The sequence below is a fragment of the Lissotriton helveticus genome, chromosome 2_1 (assembly GCF_964261635.1).
Source record: "Lissotriton helveticus chromosome 2_1, aLisHel1.1, whole genome shotgun sequence".
NCBI classification, from domain to species: domain Eukaryota; kingdom Metazoa; phylum Chordata; class Amphibia; order Caudata; family Salamandridae; genus Lissotriton; species Lissotriton helveticus.
Window position 1 is genome coordinate 1,229,461,526 of NC_136059.1, and position 20,698 is coordinate 1,229,482,223.

Sequence of the window (20,698 nt, forward strand, 5' to 3'; positions counted from 1 at the left end):
GGTGCTGCGAACGGCCAATGGCCGACGTGGCCCCGCCCACTCAGCGGAACCGCCGCACTCCGGCGAAATAACGGCTACGGTTAAGGAGTTAAGCCACGATTAGTGGCTTAATGCTGGCTTGTAAATAAGGCGAGGCCCCTATCGCCACCACAACGTTGTGAAAAGTGACATTCCTGTGGCAAAAGGGCCTTCTAAATATGCCCCTACATTTGTCCAGAACTGATATCAAGGTCGTTTCTGTGAACCCAGGTCAAATGAGCCAGGAGAATTTGTTTTACCAATGACTGGTCACAGCAACGTAGGTCTGTAGATTGCTTTGTTACTTGGGATTAGGCTTCGATTTTTTAGGACAGGTTTTATCTTTATCTTCCAACAAGGTTTACACTAATTTAAAGACGAAAGAGAAATGACATACGGACATTATTGCCGGTGTTAATGAGTGAATCATTGAGAAGCTGTACACTTCAGAACCACCAGGACTATTGGTTATGGGTTGTTATTGTTGTCACTTTAGCTGCTTTCTCGCCTGCTTTTGTTTCTTAAACTTTGAATGTGGGAGGTAGACATCTTGCGTTTGCATTTTTGAATTTTAATTATTTCCTGTGCAATAAAACAACGAGTGTGATACTGTGTTTCCCTATTTATATGTAACACTACTAGCAGCATATTTTGTTGACGGGAAACATCCTTTACAACGCAACTTTTACAAAGCACTACCATTACGACGCAACTTTTACAACGCAAGTTATTACAACGAATTGCGCTGGGGGGCGCTCTAGGATAGGGAATAGTTTAATTACTATCCAACACCTTCCCTACTATCCACGAGGACTGGAGTTGGAATAGTAAATTAAACTATTCACTATCCAGCGCCCCCCAACGCAAGTCGTTGTAACGACTTGCGTTGTAAAACCTGCGTCGTAATGGCATGTGTTGTAAAAGCATGCGTTGTAGTGACATACATCCTTTGTTGACTGTCACAGGAGAAATTTTAGTTCGTTTCACATTGTTTTAACCGCAAACACAGCCATTATATCTAATGACATCAAATGGATGCAAGCTTTGTTAATAAATGATTTATTTTGCGAAATAATTATTTATTGCAATACTCATTTGTTTTGGTATGGCACACAAAACGACTCCATGCACATTTTTCAACAGTGATTATTATATTGCAATGGCAAGCACAGAGAAGCGAACAAGGAGTTCTTTACCTCAATGCAAGTAAATGCTTTCTAACAACCATCATTACTGCATTTATGCATGGCGTGGGCGGTACATTTGACATACATTTCAACTAGAAATGTAAAGTAGTATTCTTAAGCAACCTTAAAAATACATTTGCAGCAAATAGGTCGTACATATAGTTTTTAAGTTAAGACCACAGGAAAAGTGTTCTATTTATTTGGTTGTCATTTTTTGACATCACGTTCTACCTATGTTAGGATGGAAAAAATACAAAAATGATGTACAACATTGAAGCTGCGGATGGAAACATACATCTTTAATACATTTTGTAGGAACTGTGGCGGGAATTGAACATAAAGGCCACTGCATAGCTTCGTAAGTGCTCATTGTTGACTTGAGATAAGTACTTTGCATAATGTTCTCAGTTCTTCATTTCTGGAAAGGTTCCTTTTAAGCTGAAAAGCTGAAACTGGGCTGTCGTGTTTTGAAACTGATTTATTTCACAGCTCGTTGTGTGCAGTGTTTTCAAAAGAGCAAATACCCTCTTTGCTCGCTTTACATATTAACCCTAAGCCTATTTTAAATAGCAACATATTCACCATTGTGAGCACAGGTTTATACATTCTGCAGTGTGTGAAAGGATAATAGTGTCTATTTCAAATTCTCCTGTACTATCTGCCACTATAAGCCAGTGAAATGCGACGAGGAGAGGCGAGTCCTGCAGTAGGACCTGGCTTGGATATGTCAATCCTTTACTTGAAGAACCCTTACAGTTTCACATTTCATAACCCTAAATGTCCTCAAATATGCCAGTATTCCAGAATTTTGCTAATTCTCTGCTCAGGAAGTGACTCATAATAGCAACATGGGATTGGAAATGATATGATCCAAACTCTAATTAAGGAAACACTTCTCACTGCAGCAAACCTGCCAAAAATTGCCTTTCATTCTGCATCCAATGTTTATTTTATTAATGGCTGGACACCGTTGCGAGCTTCTGATGTGTCCATAACTGCCACACCTGTAACATTGGCGTTGATTCTTCTTTTTACCACCAACCCCATCAATCTGTTTTTTGTCTTCTGCCAAAAAGTTCTTCAGACTAACAAATTATAATTCTGGCTCGGATTGTTCAGCAGTCTGTTTCACTGTCCAGGACTTGGCACTTAACCGGTACATTGAATTTTCTTTGTAAGGTATTCAGGAAAGCAACACCCAGTACTCAGGGAGGCACTCTGCACTTAATAAAGGAGTCAAAATTTTCCTTAATTAGGACCCAAATAACAGGAAAAAAACAGAAAAGGTAAAAAACCTCCTTGGCAATCTGGTAGGCCCCCAAATGTTGATGAAGATTAATGTAGACATGAATAGAAAGGCACCAAGCTCCACCAGACATCAGGAAGGAGTAAAGGAAAAGCAAGAAGAAGACATAAAAAAATGAAAAGCCACAAACGATCAAAAAACAAGGACAAACATAGAGGCAAATTCCCATATAATGCAAAAAAATAAAATAAAGGAATGAATGTGTTATTTCAATTCCATCTGTTGTAGATGTCCCATTATATATATTTAAACAGGAACTGACATCACAGAAAAACCCGTTCTTCCACCTGGGATGGGGAATCTCAGATACATTTTTCTGGTTATACCACCTTCTTGGAAAAAGCAGATTATAATGCTTGTCAACGCCTCTATAGTGAGACTCTTGGAACATGTTAAGCATATGAAAAAGTAACCCAGGTTTGACATCCTGTAGCTGCCTTTGTGCTCCACTGATCTGCTGCTGCCCTTCCTGTCAAACACTACATACAACTCCCAGCACTCCCCTCGGGTGACTGCGATAATAGACGCTCCGGAGTGTTCTTTGTGGCAGGAGCACTTGAGTACATGTGAGCATGGTATGGTGTTCAGCCACACACCATTTGGAGGGATTGGTGTGGCGTAGCGGCCAGAGCGGCTGACTGTGGAGCATGGGGATCACGGTTCGATCGCCGGCGGCAGATCAGCTAAGCATCATGTGATTCTGGGCAATAGGTCACTTAATCTCCCCGAAAGCACACAACGCCTTGAAACCTTACGGGGGTAATATGTTTGCACTTTACAAATATGGATTATTAATATTTGGCCATGGAAGGAGCATGCCACCTGCATGCCTGTACCTTTTGGTAATCGTTTAACACTTTCTGCCTTCTCAGTAGAGTTGTAGCATTGTCAAATCTTTTAGACTGTTCAATACTTTTTAGTCTTTATGACTGAGGATGTAAATGTAGTAGTACTTGTATAGCGCACGAATCGACCCATGAGGGTATCTCGGCGCTTGTACACATACCGCTGTGGAACCCTTCCTGGCTTTTCCCTGTGAAGTGCCCACTCCTGGGCACCCCCAAGGTGAAGCTAGGCATCCTAGCGTTGTTGGGGCCATTGTGGAGATTAAGCAAGCTATTGCCCAGAGTTGCAGAGTGGGACCCCTGATTAGAATAGGCACTGAGGCGAGAATTATCAGGTCAGAGGAAATTGAGCCCAAGACCCGCCAAGGCGGGAATTGAACTCTGGTCCCGGGCTAGACCTCTGCATCAGGGTCTGCTGCTCTAACCATTGAGCCACACTTCTCCACTCTTAGAACTAAACCTACCCATGAAGTTTCCTGGATATTTTTTCCTGTGGTCTTCTTTACTATCTAATCACTCAAGACAAGATCATAATTTATATTTTCAAAATCAAAAGGTGCTGTCAAGGACAGAAGTATAGCCACATTCTCTTCAATGAATTCCTCAGATTCCTGTTTTTGGGAGTAGAATTTAAATCTTTCCATACAGCGTTGGTTTCCCTTTTGCATTGTAATGCCATATGTTTAACTGCATAATCAAATGTATTTAAATCTCTTTTGAAGATCCAAGGGAGGCAGTACTTTACAAATTTTTCAACCTTTACCGCCTAAGCAAAGTACAATAATGGATTACTTCCTTTGAAGGAGGCACACTTCACCCTCTTATACATCCAAATATGCTTCTACATTTGACTGCTCCACAATCTAATCCATTGTCTAGGACTGGACACAGAGACGGTCTGATGGAGTTTCTCCCTAAATTGCCGAAGAAAGGTCACGTTGGAGCATAGTAACAAGTAAATGAGACTCAATTTGTAAGTCGTAAGTGCTTGACACAAGACCCAGCAAACTGAGTTTGCCAGTTCAACTCACGCTTGATTATTCGGCGAAGCATCATTTACTTGTTACTAAGCTCCTATGTGAGCTTACATGTAATAATTTCTTAGTTGATTTATTCCCTTTGCTTAATATAAACCATTGGTTTAAGCTGATATACAGCAGCTACATTCTTGCATTGTTCTGGGTCCCCTAGAAACCTTATTTTTATTCATGGTCCTGAGGATGCTCTCACATACTCATGATTTAGGAGACCGAAACGTCGACGCTGTGCCGCCACTCATCTGTTACTGACTGGATCCTTGATGGATTTATATTAAGGACAGTTTTCAGTTATCAGGAGAATGGACTTTACAAGCATGATTCTATAAACTTTGGCTTGGATTTTCGATTTAAGCTACAAGATTAATGTCTGCAGGGTTTGACTGATCTTATTGTACCCTACAACTTTCATTCTTTTGAATGAGAATAATATACATGATTTGTTCGTATTTTCTTGTGTACACCTGATTCTCTCTGGTTTCTTTTTCCATTATGATTTTATTTAATGAATAATACATGCCTGCTTTTGGATTAATTCCTTTTAAGAACTAGTAACTTAAAAGGAATTAATCCAAAAGCAGGCATGTATTATTCATTAAATAAAAAGTTTAGGGGTGAGCCCACCAAAAGGGCCAAGTCCAAAAATGGGCAACCCAATAACCCTTCTAAAGCCAGGGTAGCTATACTATATAAGGTAACATGCTAACAAGGGGATTACTTATGAGATTATTTAGACATGAACTAGTAACTTCATGTCTAAATAATCTCATAAGTAATCCCCTTGTTAGCACGTTACCTTATATAGTATAGCTACCCTGGCTTTAGAAGGGTTATTGGGTTGCCCATTTTTGGACTTGGCCCTTTTGGTGGGCTCACCCCTAAACTTTTTGCCTGTCTCTCAGCCTTTTCCCTGTGTAGTGTTAGTGGTTTTAGGCCTCTGGGCACTTTAGCACTGTCACAGTGTAAAGTGCGTACACTCTCTGTGTACATGTAGTAAGAGTGGCCTGCCCTCCCATAGGAATGCATGGGGATTCTTTGATGAATGTGGGTCAGTGCTAAATCCTGATATGAGAGGCGCAGCATGGTCAAGTCTGGTATGTGTGAAATGGTATTAATAAATGCTGTGCAATGGTGTGTGCAGATTTAGTGTGGTTATTTTAGAAATGCCACTTTTGAAGTTGGCATTTCTGTGTGCTATGTGTCTGCCTGCCTGATGTGAATTGCATGTCTGGCTTTTGAGTAACAGGGGCTGGGGGATTCCAGGAGACAGAGTGAGTCAGCACAGGATGAATAGAGAGATCTGCATCTAGATGGGAGGGAGGCGTTGTACCTGGGACCTGAATAGAGCTGTGCCTTCCCTCCACAATGCTGGCTCCACCTCCTGTGGTGCGTCTGATGTCTCTGCCCTGCACTGTGAAAGGAAAGAGGAGCCTGGTAAACAGAGTGCTCCAAAATCAGTTGCATATGGTTTCCCCAGCTCTGTGCTTTCAGACAAAGGAAATGTGTACTATAAAGGAAGGGGCTGTAACCCCATGAGTTGTGCTTGTGCTGACTCTAGGGGAAACTCTGCCAGGAGGAACCGCCACTGGGCCCAGCTGCTGGTTCCTGGGGGTCCCTGCGTGCAGGCCTGCCTAGCTGCGCTTTGCTGGGGTCTTCCCAGCACCAAAGACTCTTGAATTTAGCCTTTGCCCCTTTGGACTTCACTTCTAGTGCCTTGGGGGCGCTTTGCTTTTATTTTAAAAGAGCGTTTTTCTTGTCTAAGGAGCGCGTGGCCTCTGCTGCGCTGAGCTGCTCATCATGAACAGGGAATCCCCGGCGTAGGGATTCCCCCGCATTTTCGTGAGCAGAGCGGGAGCCCACCCCGCATTGTCTGTGTTCTACAGTGGAAAAACTCTTGCATATAGTATGTGGGTAGCATGTGAATATAAGAGCGCCCTGTACCTCTTCATGTACGCTGTAATGCTTGTTGGACTGGGATTTAGATGCATAGAGGTCCTCACAAAGATAATATTATTTCAGATTAAATTTCCGGTATGGCTCTGGGAGACTTGATTGGAATACAGTGACGGACAAATTTATAGCGGATACCGCAGGACATGGTTGGTGTGAACCACCCTGTTTGAAGGTAATTATATGCTGCTTGAGTATAGGTAACAGGATGAATTTATACCCACAAGAGATCATCTGGGTGATATAATTCTCTTCTAATGTAGGAACTGAATCTTGGAGTACCAGTTGGCAGCTCTGTCCTGGAGGCTTTTGTATGCCCTGGAAACACAGGTAGACAAATGGGTCCTGTCTCACTGTAGATGTTAATCTTACATAAATATAAGGAACATCGGTGGTTGTCATCTATGAAATTTGTTAGGGAGGCCATAAGGCCCCATTTATTGAATAAGTGGGACTGTTTCAGCCCAAAAAAAGTTTGACGGAATGTGTGGACTGCATGGGTGATCTTGGGTATATGAGAGTGGTATGTAGGCATCAGTGGAGATATGCATCCTGATAGATGGGATGTTTCTAGCCCGTTATCTGTTTCTAAGTTGTGTGGTGTATGGCCATATGTGTTTATAGCCTCAATTTATCACCAGTATGTTGTGGTTCTGGACAACGGATTGATGTATCAAATAAGGTTGGGGCCTGTGTATTTTATTAACATGTCATTGAGGGTTGTTTAAAATTGTTTATTTCTATGTTTATTTTTTATTGATTTTTAATATTGTGATTGGGACTATATGTAATTTTCCTGAAGAAGGTGATGGCCATATACTAGTGCCCACCGAAACGCGTCGATGCCTATTGAAGAGAAAACTATGTAAAATCTGTGGTGACAATTGTATCGGATAAATACACTTGGAGACATCTAGAGTGATTACAATTGATCTGTGTCGGATTTAGTGTTTTTTTCTCTGGAAATAGGAATTATTTTTCCTTTTTATGTTCCCAATTTTGTGTACTTAAATTAGTTTTCTGTACAAATGTGCCTTGATTTTTAGACTTGTCTGCTTTTTTGCTGATGCTTTTAAATATTTCTATGCCGTTATGGTTGGGACAGTTAGATTTTTATGAAATGTATTGTGTATTGTGATGTATATGGTACCTATGATTTTGTGAATAAATCTGCATCTTTTTTATATTTGTCTTTTGATTACATCCCCTTTCTGTCCATTGCCATCCTACTGGTGTGAGGCTGGGTGTGTAAAAGTGGTGTGGTGAGTGTGAATTTACCCAAAGGGGATTCTCTTTATGACTGAGTTCTTCAGCGGGAGCCCACCGCGCGATTGCAGCCACACTGAGTTAATTTGATTGGAGGGTGCCCACCCTGCATTCATGCTTGCTCGACGAGCGGGTGCCCACCCCATGTTTTGCTACCTATGAAAACCGGAGCGGGAGCCCACCCCGCCGGTTCGTTCCCTCTGTGTGAGGCTGCCGCCGCAAAGAAGCTCCAAGGAACCCTGAGAGTCGCTGCACTGCCTGCGGCGACCTGGAAGGCAGGGCAGTTGCCTGGCGTGGGCGGGGTATTGGCAGGAAGTGGTAGCGTGGCCGAGCGGGGCTCCCGTGCATGGTGAGAGCTCCGTGCTGCTGATTATGAGGATCCCCGGTGAGGAGGAGGGGCTCCCCGAAGTCTGGTGAGTGCCAGAAGCGGCACGCAAGGTTGCGGAAGAGAGGTGGTGATGGTGGGGTCCTGAGACACAGTGTTGATGCCTGCCCCCACCTTAGTCTGACCTGAGGCAGGCCAAAAGAGGGAAGCCTATCGCAGCCCGACGGGCAGGAAGCAGGTCGTCCCGGAAGAAAGGCGGCGATCCCGTGGCCTAGGGAGAGCCCTGCGTGCAGCCTGGACCCCGAGAGAGCAGATCCCTGGCAGAGCCCTGGTGAGTGGGGGCTCTTTGGTGTATGTTGAATGGGGCAATTCTAGTTAGGGATCCCAGTGGGGCTCCTCTTTTGCACAGTTGGTGTCAGGAATGAGTTCCTTTTGGGCCAAGTTAAGGCCCAGTGCAGACGCCCCGTTCTGAGGGGGTATTGTGCCAAAAGTCCCTGAGTGGGATTCTAGAGGCACGGTAGTGGCCGGACCTGTTTGTGCTCCACAGCTGCCCCGCCCAGAAAGTGGGCAGCTGCGACATTTTGAGGCACATTGTCGGTGTCCATTGGGCTACAATTATTAGCAGGGCCCCAGAGCCCAGTGCAGCTTTTCCAGTGCCTAAACCTTGGCTTGGATTTTCTTATTGTACCCTACAAATTTGATTCTTTTGAATGAGAATAATATACATGATTTGTTTATATTTTATTTTGTTCACCTGCTTCTCTCTTGTTTTCTTTTCCATTATGATTTTATTTAATAAATAATTACATGCCTGCTTTTGGATTCATTCCTTTTGAGAGCTAGTAACTTCAGGTCCAAATATTCTCATAAGTAATCCCCTTGTTAGCACGTTACCTTATATAGTATAGCTACCCTGGCTTCGGAGGGGTTATTGGGTTGCCCATCCTTTTTATGCTGTTTACCCTTTCTCGGAGAAGGGCTCCCTCCTCTCTCCCATTTGTGAGGGAGAGTGTTTGCACTCCTTATAATGCTCTGAGACGTGCTCTCCAACTCTCTCCTGTGATGGGGGTGTCTGTGTACTCTCTGCAGTATATTTTAAGATGTGTCACTCCCTGCTAAAAGAAGTGCTCCTTCCCTCCTGTGTAGGTGTGTGTAGGCATTCTGCAATGGTTAGTAAGAGAAGACCACATGCCATGGTCAGCATAGTTTTGCAGATTTTAAGTGAACTATACTCTACCCCAAAAATTGTTACATATTGCGTGGCAGATTAATGCTATGCTTTATTAACCAACCTAAGTTCCCAAAATGGTATTGAAGCATACATGAGATACTGGGATGACAGTCAATGCAGGGCCTTCCAAATTTCTTAACTTCGACCCATCGCTTGATTTGGAGTTATCAAAATGACATCTGCAGCACATGGCATGCCAAAGATTAGGAAATCCTGTGGTTTTGGTTGCATGGGACCCTGGACAGTGCCTTGAGTATGTAGAAGACCCCACTGGAGAAGATGATATCTTAAAAACATTTGTCACTAGTTAGAACCGTCTGTAAATAGTGAATGTCCGTCTTTGAGCGTCAAAACTCAGGATCAGTGTGTTTAGGTTCACTGCTGAAATATGAACCATTCTATGAGGCATCAAATTACCTCATACTGAGATGCCCACAAAAACTGAGATGGCAACACCACACTGAGAATTACCAACATCATGGGGTGAAGTATTTCACGGACGCCATATCATTACACATTTCCAACTTTGGAATGGGGAGTTGCTGTTGTTATAAATGTTTGCATTGTGAGATCTCAAGGGGTTTTCCACATTCTAGGCACTTTTTCCCAGGAATATTTTGCCAGGTTTTTGCTTGTGAATTTCTCTGTTGAAAACCCCAAAGAAGTGTTTTTACAGCAGACATGATGATGGATGATCACAATTGGAGCAGAAACTCCTGTTTCCACCTGAATCATAATTACAGGCACACTCGTAATAAGAAAGCCCTGCATGTCTAATCATGTTACCAAATGTTCAACAGACTCGGCAATGCAAAGTGTTTTGATGGTGGATCTGAATGGTACAGTACAGAACAAGAATGTGATGCTCCGATAATGCATATTTCAAACAATACTTACCTTATGGGACAGCCTCCAAACTTTGCAGTACAGGGATCCTTTACTGCTGTTATAAATGTTTCCACATTATCCGCTACGACATTGGGCGAGAGCCTTGTATGGACATATGCGCACCAGTTCCTGTGGAAGAGAAAGACATTATGTGTGACTTATTTGGATTTTCATGTATACTCGTAGGCTGACACTTGCAAAAACTACAAATGCACGTTCATTTTGTTGCAACAAGGAAACCACCTTAGTGGGAATGTATTCAGTTTGTCTAAACACATTATTAGCAAGCACTGGCATAGCCAATAGGTCTCGCCTTTGGGACCGTATAAGTGCTTAGCCATGCAACAGTTAATGTTGGTGCACCAAGGATATTGTGCTGCATAACTAAATACTTATAAGGTCCCAAAAGCGAGACCTATTGGCTATAGAAGTGCTTGCGCTAATGCCATGGTGCCCACGATGGGAGAGGTGAGAGATGGGATTATTCACACTCATATCCCCTGAACTAAGCCTATCAGAGCACTTTTTGAATCGTTAAGAAAGGAAGCCTGGGGCCAGCCCAAGATGTCACAGTGGCTAATGGGCAGCTTGCAGAAGAGATTAATGTGCACCCCCAAAGGATCCAGAACGGGCCACTGATAGTCTACCCCTGTGCTGGAGGAACAAAATGTAACTCCAAGCAATCACCCTCACAAATTGGCACAATAATCAATAAGGGACTTGCCAGTTATGCTCTCTTTGCCTTAAGCACGCAAACGCTGAGTATCAAATAAATTACAGCGCACTTAGCTGCAATGAAGAGGATAATGATAAGATGTACGTAAATATTGTAGGACGGATTGTGGTCCTTTATTATACTTTTAGCCAATGGAAGTATGTCTATTATATAGTTGTTGTGTTTTGGCTGCCATTAAATTGTAAAGAGTAACAGTATAACCTTTGCCTGTGGTGGTGCCGTAGAATTATAAGGCTGCTTAAATACGAAGTACACAGGTCAATACCTAAACTGCAAGCGTCCTCCAATCTTTTGATGTCACCTGCACTTCGAAATATTTGTTTTTATTGTTAAACAAAAAAAACAGGTCCTGAACCACACAATGCACCAGGAAAATGTATTTATTGATGAAAGGTTTGCATGGAGTGAACTGAACTTTAATGTGTCCAACATGTGCAAGTTAAGTGTCACCTTTTAGAATAACTAGAGCTTTGGGTGCCCATAAGGACGAGAGCATGGGCCGAAAAAGGACACAGGGGTTGAAAAAGATCCAGATCGCAGGGCGCTTGAAAAAGGTTTAGAGCACGGGGTGAGAAAAAGGACAAGCGCACAGGGGGCTGAAAAAGGAGGAGAGCACAGGGGGGCTGAAAAAGGAGGAAAGCACAGGAGGGGGCTGAAAAAGGTGGAGAGCACATAGGGGCGGAAAAAGGACGAGACCACAGGGGGCCACCAAAAGGACAAAAGCACAGGGCAGCACCAAGAAACCGAGAGCACAGGGGCCCCAAAAGGACGAGAGCACAGGTGGGGGCCAGAAGGACGAGAACCCCGGTGACTCCCAAAAGGACGAAAGCACGGGAGGACAAAACAGATGAGAGCAGAGGGGCCAAAAAAAGGACGAGAGCACAGGGGTCCAAAATGTACGAGTGCACAGGGGGTCCAAAAGGACAAGTGCACGGGGGCTCAAAAGGGAAAAACACAGATGGCACAAAAGGACAAAAGCACGGGGGCGCCAGAAGGGCGAAAGCACGGATGAGGGGACACCAGAAGGGGGATGCACGGATGGGGCACCCAGAAGATCAAGAGCACAAGGGGGTCAGTAAAAGAAAGACAGCACAGAGAGGCCAGAAGAGTGAGAGCACAGGGAGGCCAGAAGAGTGAGAGCACAGGATGGGCCCCAGGAGGGAAAAAAAACAACGAAAGTCATCGCGATCACGATCACTTGGAAAGCGAAAGGGATCGTAAAGAAAGACAGCACAGGGAGGCCAGACGAGTGAGCGCACAGGGAGGCCAGAAGAGTGAGAGCACGGGGTGGGCCCCAGGAGGGAAAAAAAGAACGAAAGTCATCGTGATCACGATCGCTTGGAAAGTGAAAGTGATTGCGAGGACACGCTAAAACACACAAAGGATGCGCGCGCACCAGCGGGCGTGCTTGTGCGCGTTCTAGCAAGCTGGTCGCCGCTTTGGGAGCACTTCCCAAAGCAGCTACTAAATGTCTCTTCGAGCAGCACATGCGCGATGACTCAGCGAGACCTAAAAATGCATGCTTTTAAGAATGCGCCCTACAAACATGGCCTCTTTTGTTTAAAAAATCGTCATAACGGAAACAGGGTAAGCAGTAGTGTAGTCTGCATTGCCAGAGTGGTTGGCGGAAAATTATAAAAAAACATATCCTTGTTTTGTTGGGTACTTCGTGGTCCAGGTGCCTTGCAAGCATAATTAGGATGAATTGGTTCAAATGTAGCATTGCATGCAGGATTGTTTCTGTGCTGGATGGGGCTTCACACAGCACAAAAACAATCCAATAAGGTTTTTTCACTTTCTACGTGTTCTGGAGAATGCAGCACAAGCAGAAAGGGGAAAGACCAAGGAGAAAAAGAGATATTTCACTGTGTTACGCGTCCCCTGGGAAGGTGTAGCATTTTGATGCATTCCCAGGTCTATCACACATGGAAAATCTGGGAATGCGCCAAAGTCCATAAGTGGATGCATGGGAACATCCACGCTCCACCCATGGAAAGCCTCCTTGGGGCATAGTGACACAAGGCAACGACTTGCGATGCCTTGCGTTACTCCAAATTTAACCAAGCTACTCAGGGCCATGCAAGGTGGCGTTGCTTAGCTTGGTAAACCTTATTCTTGATTTTTATGTTGCCCTTCATTCCCCTACATGGCACAAGGATGACATAAAACATTTGATAAATATGGCCCTCAATCTTTACTAATCGGCTTAATGTAGCCAAGAATCGACAATTTTTGGTTTCTTCATAGGTCCCTATTTATGAACAAGGATCAGTGGAGATTCCCTGAATGACACAGACATATGATAGGTATTTATTACTGTCTTGAAGACTAATAACAATCTCCGTTAACATAGATAAAAATAGAAGAATGTTGATCATAAACTCTAAAATCATGGCCCAGGGCTCTAAGAAGACTAGATAGCCGAAGATATAAATCCTTTCTTTTACTGTGGCATGGTCCCCAAAATCTGACAACGAATAGGGTGTACATCCTCAAAACGGCTGAGAAGTCCACCTTAAACATCACTGGCATATTTGACCCATACATCAGCTAAAATGTAATTAGTTTTATGTTTATGCTTGTTTGGGTTGCAGCTATCTGCTTCTTTGTTCCAGAATGACATGTGACCTGGCTGCAACCTCTATGTTCTTCACAAATGAACCTAAGCAAGTTAATTATGCCTTGTCTTGTATTTATGGCTCTACTTTTGCCATGTGGTTCAATCTTTACTTATTTTTCCTGCTGCTCTCTAACTTGTGAGGATGTGCTGGTGCTCATGGTGGGGTGAGTATGGTTTTACTTACAGGTTATATGTTGTGAGTGTTTATGTGCAATTTCCGGTTAGGGGTTTTTAGAAGTGTCCTTTGCCTAAAACGGCCTCCTCAGTAAATTCCTTTAAATTGATTTGTGTCTCAAATATGCCCCCCATCAAGCTTACTTTTTTATATTCATAAAGGGGAAGGGCTCCAAAAGGAACCCTTCCCTTTTGCAAATGGGTTACCTCCCAAACTCAGGAGTTGGTCATTTTGCAATGCTTCTTCATTGGATTTTGTTTACTAGACCCTGAAACATTACATGCTAACTTGATACTTAGGATGTCCCACTCCAGCAAAAACCACATTCCTTGCCACGGTGAACCCCAGAACGTCACAAAATTAACCCTGTGACCCAAGCACCTTTCAAATTTCTTTTCTGTTGAACGAGCACATAGGGCACCAATACCACCGCCCAGGCCTAGAGCTCAGCCTAGGACGATAATAGCCCAGGTTTTGAACCAGCGTGACCGCGATGCAATTCCTACACACCGTTCACGCTCATGGGGACCTCGCCTATGAAAATGAAATGATTCGCTTTTTCCTGAATTTTATAGTTCAGGTACAGCGCCAGTGTAGTAGCTTTTACGAAGTTAAAAAAGTGTTCAGGGCCAAAGACATTAAGTTCATGATGTTATACCCTGCAAGACTTCATTTGGTGGCAGATGGGAAGACATGGCATTTCACCAGACCAGAGGAGGCCTGGGATTGGCTCGATGGCTGGTGCATGACCGGGCAGAGGGCATAATGAGAGAGAAAGAAGGGGAACCCAAGTGAATGACAAGAAGATGATAACCCAGCTAACAGTGATGTGAGGGAATGCCCCACAAAACATTCAACCAGCGTACCCCTCAGAATGACAGTTTTGTGCTGCTGATTTGCCATGCTGATGGGGCACACTAACGGTTGGTGAGAGGGCCTGGTAATACACATGGAGCTCAGGTACTCCAGGTGTGGTTGAGTCTGCATGGAAATGGAATGTGACTGCCCTAGGGGATGAGGAAAAGAAATAGACTATTGAGAGGCTCATATTGTAGTTCTGAAGGCATTCAGCTATGTCAATGGAGCATGATGTATTGCTTCAGGCTTGATTTGGCAGTGCCAGCCAAACCTACATAGTTTTGATGATTCAGTTTGGGCGACAGGCGCTCTGCAAATCGGGGAAGTGGGCAGTTTCAGTCTGACAATGCAGGGTAGCAGTGTGGGGAGAGTACCTTAGGGGTGGACCATTTTGTTATTGTACGATGTTTAGAATACATGTGCTACTTGCTTTTGACTCAGTCTTACTAGGATACAGGGAACATGGGAGATGGCCATTTCATAGTGGGGGGAGGGGATACACTGCATGCCTGGGGAGGTGGGCCACACCTCAATCAGATATCCAATGGAGTCTCGAGCAGGCTCAGCCTTGAGGGTTGTGACGGGGAATGTCAATGGCCTCTGTAACAAAATGAAACGCACCATAGATCTGCAATATCTTCGGAGGCACGGCTCTGACTTAATCCTTCTACTGTAGAACCACGTGAAAGGCAACCATTATAAGGCACTTGATAGATTTGGGTATACTCTCCTCTCCCAAGCAGATTTCACTCTTATACTGGGGGTGACAAGAATGCCACCATGGACCCGGAGAAGGATAGGGTCTACTGGTCCCACCATGGCACTGGCCCAAAACCCATGCTGGCCTTTGTAGACGCAATGTGGCTGATAGACTTGTGGCATGAACATAATCCCACAGCATGGCAGTACACATACTTTTCTGTTCCACACCTCAGCTGCTCCAGTGTCGATCATATTTTCACCCACCGCACACATGCAGGCCTGTTTCACAGCACAACATATAAAGCACATGGCATCCCAGTCTACTACCTGGAGTAAATACTGTTACAGGGTCCTCCTAGAGACACCACTCGGCTCCCAGAATAGACCCCCAGCAGTTCAAAGGCAAAACATTTATGGAGATGTTAAGGGATCGGACAAAGCAATATTTTCAGGAGAATAAGAGGACAGTTGATTCTAACTGCACTCTTTGTGAAGCCTTTAAGGCGGTCATACAGGGGCATGTCCAGCCTTTGATAGGGGAAACGATGATTAAAATGTTAAGAACTTGAAAGGGTGATCACTCTACTAGAGGCTTGGGTGCCACGGAAGGAGATGCCTGGCTCTCCCCTGGGTCACCAGCACTGCCCTAAACAACAAGAACGGAGAGATCTAGTTGAAAACAAAACCTGGGCACACGCGATAGTGATGCAGCGTAGGCTCTGTTACATTGGGGACAAAGCGAGCAATCTAGCAGCTTGGTTAGAAAAAAGGGACAATGAGAGAAACTGTGTTCTTGAATACCAGAATCCTGGGGCCTGTACACCTTACTGGGTTGGCTATAGCAGAAACTTTTGCAGCTTATTACAAGACACTATACAGGTCTACTCCTGATAGGACTGGGGTCAACTGCACTGAGCTTCTCAGGGATCTCCCGCCTCACTCTTTCAGTTGAAGATGGGGAGAGTTGGAGCAAGACTTTACTGTTGAGGAAATAGAGGGGGCCATCAGAGTCTTGCAATCCAGTAAAGCTGTGGGCCCTAGGAGTCTGCAGGTAGAGCTCTACAAGGGTATTGCACACAAGGTAGCAAAGCCTGATGACCAGAGGCTTGCAACTTTTGTACTTATCCCAAAAAATAGGCAAATCTCCTGAGAAGTGTAATTCATACAGGCCATAATACTTTGATTCTGGTAGCCAAGGTACTGGCGAAGGCCTTGGTCTACAGGCTGTGACCAGTGAAATACTCTGTGGTCCTCCCTGACCAATCAAGATTCATGCCCCAAAGAAGTACCCAATTAAATCTCAGGTGCCTCTATGGAGTACAGCACATGACCAAAGCCCGGCAAGGGTAGGAGGATCTGCTGCTCTTACTGGATGCCCAAATGGTATTCGCCAACATTTAGTGGCCCGAACTGTTCACTGCCTTGACTAAATTGGGATTTGGCCCCAATTTTGTGAGTGGATCAAAATCCTCTATCGAGACCTAATAGCGAGTGTGTGGGTTAACAGTACGGTGTCCTGCTCTTTACACTTGCACAAAGAAAGAGGCAGGGATGTCCACTGTCCCCAGTAATATTTGGTTTAGCGCTAGAGCCTCTGGCAACCTTGGTCCATCAGGACTCACTCGTAGAGGGCATTATAGGTGAGGGAGACTGGGAAGAATGAATCTCCCTATATGCCGATGAAATATTACTGTATGCTGTGCTGTCCCACCTTACGGTTGAAAGGTTACTAGATATTTTCAAATTGGTTGGCATCTATTCTGGGTTTCAAATTGGATGACGTTTCCCTCAATACAGGCACGGGAGGGACATCACTGTTACAGGCCAAGGTGCCCATGTTCCCGTTTATCCCAGGAGACTTTAGGGGCCCTGTCAGTGAATGGAATATTCTAGCAACCACTGTCCCCCCCAGGCCCACTAGCCGTCTGACACTAGATAGCCCAGACACCTCTAGTCATGGCTCTATTGAGATTAGTTCATGGAATATAGCTGGGCTCTCATCCAAAATATCTAACACTGAATGGCTACTTTAAATAAAAAGTTTCCAGGCCATCTGCCTCCAGGAAACATGGGAGACGGACAGTAGCTCGCTCTGCCTTGAGGGTTGCAAAATGTACTTTGTACCGGCTTGCAAGGGAGCTGTGGGAAGAGCAAAGGGAGGCCTGATTACATACGTGGACTTAAGGCTCAAGGGGAGGTGGGACGATTTAGGCTGGGACTCAGACTTTTTGCAGGGGGTTAGACTGTGCATGAAGGGTCACAAGTTAATTTTTATTAATTTTTACAATGCTGTTTTAATGGGTCAATCCACAATAAGACTGAAGGAATTGGAGAGCAGGCTATTAGGGATACACGGCCAGGGGGACCGGGCGCACCAGTTGGTGTTACTAGGCGACTTTAATTGTCACCTGTGCCCAAACGTGAACTTCAGAAGAGAGGATTGGTCTTCTTGCCCACTGGAAGAGGACCCACATGTAGAGCATACAACAGAGGGAAAGGAGCTAAATACGTTGTTAGGAACCTATGCCCTCACACACACTATGGTCCTGATTAAAGTAGTGGAGAATGGCCTGGTCCATCCAACCTTTAAAGGCCAGAGTCACTGGCTTAGATATCCCACTAGAGACACGGTGGCATAACCTATGTGTGAAGGGGGAGAAGGTGTGGTCTACATATCACCAAATATGGCTAATGTTGGTGGTGGGCATTGCAAAAAGAAGCATAGTGAGGGCTTCAGGTGTGGATTGTCCTCTGAGGGTGGCAGACTGGAAAACTGACCTGGATTGGTGCCAACAAGCTGAGAAGGTGGTCTATCGGAGTCGGGGATGCCCAAGGAAATAGGAAAAGTCTGGGGCTTATGGGAGGCGTATAGAGGCTACTGAAGATACACCGTAGGGGAACCACAGAAATGTTCAGAAAGAATAAAGAGGCTTAGGTACTATGCTGAGATGTGCCTATTGTACTTCATAATCTATTTGACTTTAACGGACAATGTAAGCATGGTGTATTTCTATTCTTGCACTGTCAGCCATGATTTTACATGCATGAACCTGTCCATGTATGCTGAGCAACTGTTTAATAAAAAGATGTTAAAAAAAGTCACAAAATTAACCTGTGTTTATCCCTCTGGTAGCTTGGCACAAAGCAGTCAGGCTTAACTAAGAAGTAATGTCTAAAATATTCATGCATTACACAAACAGTAATAACGTGCAATCACAGCACAAGAAAAAATTCAACAATCCATTAAATGGAGTACATTTTAATAAATTAAATGATATCAAAAAGAAAGACATCCATTTAGTAGAACCAGAGGTCTTCAATTTTAAAGTTTTGAGTGAAAATAGAACCTAAAAGCACATAGAGCCACTCACTATCATTTGGTCACACTAGGACGGGTGAAAATCACAACTTCAGGTCAATCGTGATGGAGAGAGGTAGGGATACAGGGGCCAGATTAGTACCACTGAAGAGTTAATTGCGCAAGTCGGGCACAAAGAGCTCTGCTCGTGGTGGAGGAGACTGGAAGGAAGAGGCTTTTGACATGAAGAGCAGGTCGAGCATGTGGGATGGTCATTGAAGTTGCGTGAAGATCCAGTCAATGCTGGAGTGTCGCATTGGCAGTCATCACTTATGGTCATTGTGGCGTGAAGAGCAGGCCTTACTGGAGCTTCTTGTTGGCTGTCATTTCAAGTGGCATAATTTTCTGCAAAAATGGGCCTGTTCATAGCGGCGAGCCCACATTTCAGGATTTGCACCTTTTCTTCCTGAAGGAGCTTCCCCAATGCCATCCAGGGATTCAGAACCTAGGGGGCACCTCTTAGGGTCAGGACTCACTCCAGGTCGTCAGCAGGACTCAGGCAGGTCCAATTGCAGCTGGTCATCTGAGCAGTTGCAGGGAGGCCTCTGAAGCTTGTAGTGTCCCAGTAGCTCACATAAGAGGTCAGCCAACTGACCCTTGGAGTCACTGTGGGTAGCCTGGGATCAATGCAAGAAGGTCTTCCTTCTGCAGACACCAAGGTAGTCCATACAACAGGAGGGAAGTCATCTGGAAGCAGGGCAGTCCTTCTTCTGAATCTTCCACAGGTCAAGGAGTGTTCTGATGAATGGCACTTAAGGTTCAATATTTATACCTGGTTCCAGCCTATGTGTGGTGGGTCTCACTGAACATGTGTTCTCAAACATTTTTTCCCTTCCCCTGGTCAAGGCTCCAAACTCTCTGGGGTGATAAAAAACAGTTCAGGCCTGGTAGCAGGTACCTTTGTGTGTACTATAGGAAAATACCTTTGTAGTGTATGTGAGGATGGTCCCAGCCCCCTCCAGTCATCCTGCCAGGAGAGATTAACCTGTCCACACCTAAGCCCACTTTGTGTCACTGTCTTGGTGTAATACATAAACCCCAACAGCAGAGCTATTAACAGTCATGTGACCCAGGACACTGACACAGTTGACTGGGAGAAGAAAATGCCAAATTTCTCAAATATGACGTTACAATTAAAGAGTATTTTAAATTACAATTTATCTGAGTGTAAACAGTATATTGCTATCTTCTCCCAATCTAACGTTAGCACGTATATGTAATAAAATAACCAAGTGTTAGCCTTTGGGGGCGATAGACCTTAAAGTAGTGAAAAAGAGACTTTGGGCAGTTTTTACTACCAGAACATGTAAAACTTCAACCCTCAAGTCCTACCTTTTAAATACCATGTACCCTTGCCTTATGAGCCTTTAGGGCTTACCTTAGCAGTGACTAGCAAATATTAAAAGGAAGATTTAGGCCTGGCAAAGGATTTATCTTGCCAGATCGAAGTGGCTGTTGACAACTGCACTAAAGGCTGGAGTGGCAGTCCTGGGCCATGTTTCAAAAGCCTACTTTAATGGTGGCACATTATGTGCTGCTTTCAACGAGTATCATTTTTAATATACATTTACAGGCCCTGGACACACAGTAACATATGCTAGGAACTTGCAAGTGAAGTAAATTTGCCAATCTGGTGAAGTTCAATTGCACCATGTTTTAGGGAGAGAGCACAAGCATTTTACCACTGCTAGGCAGGGAACAGGTGCACGGAATAATATTGCCAACAATAACAGGTTCAGCAACGCTCAAATGAACCTTCTGTCCTGATGATGACCGCACATTCATCTAGCAGTATATACATAAATGAACAACCAATACAAAATGATGTGTCCTTCACAAATTATGGCCACAAAAAGCGTCGACAGCGTTTCAACCGCTACATGAATGTGCGGTCATCATCAGAACAGAAGGTTCATTTGAGCGTTTAAATTTCTATATGAAGGAAAATTTATAAAATTAATTTACATTACATAGATATAGTAGGCTTCTTCAGAGGAAAAGACTGGGGAAAGAAGAAAAGGGAAAAAACCTGTGTATCTAATCAAAGTCAAGACAGGGAGATAGAGAAAACTACCACCACACTGCTCGTGAGTTCATTAACCACCTAAATAGTTATAAGAGTAAAAATAGTAACCTTAAGGTAAAACAGGCCAATAGTGAATAAAATGGCGAGTAGATGAAGATTTCAACTCTGTA

At 44.2% G+C, this 20,698-nt stretch overlaps 1 protein-coding gene across 2 annotated transcripts in view; it reads right to left on the bottom strand.

Annotated features, from left to right (window-relative positions):
* The window catches only part of MMRN1 (multimerin 1), a 286,257-nt gene that overhangs the window by 137,980 nt on the left and 127,579 nt on the right, over positions 1-20,698 (bottom strand). For both annotated transcript variants that reach the window (XM_078676117.1, XM_078676118.1), the window contains exon 2: positions 10,063-10,182. In XM_078676117.1, the coding sequence (XP_078532243.1) occupies positions 10,063-10,182 (120 nt within the window). The remainder of the gene's footprint in view (positions 1-10,062; positions 10,183-20,698) is intronic.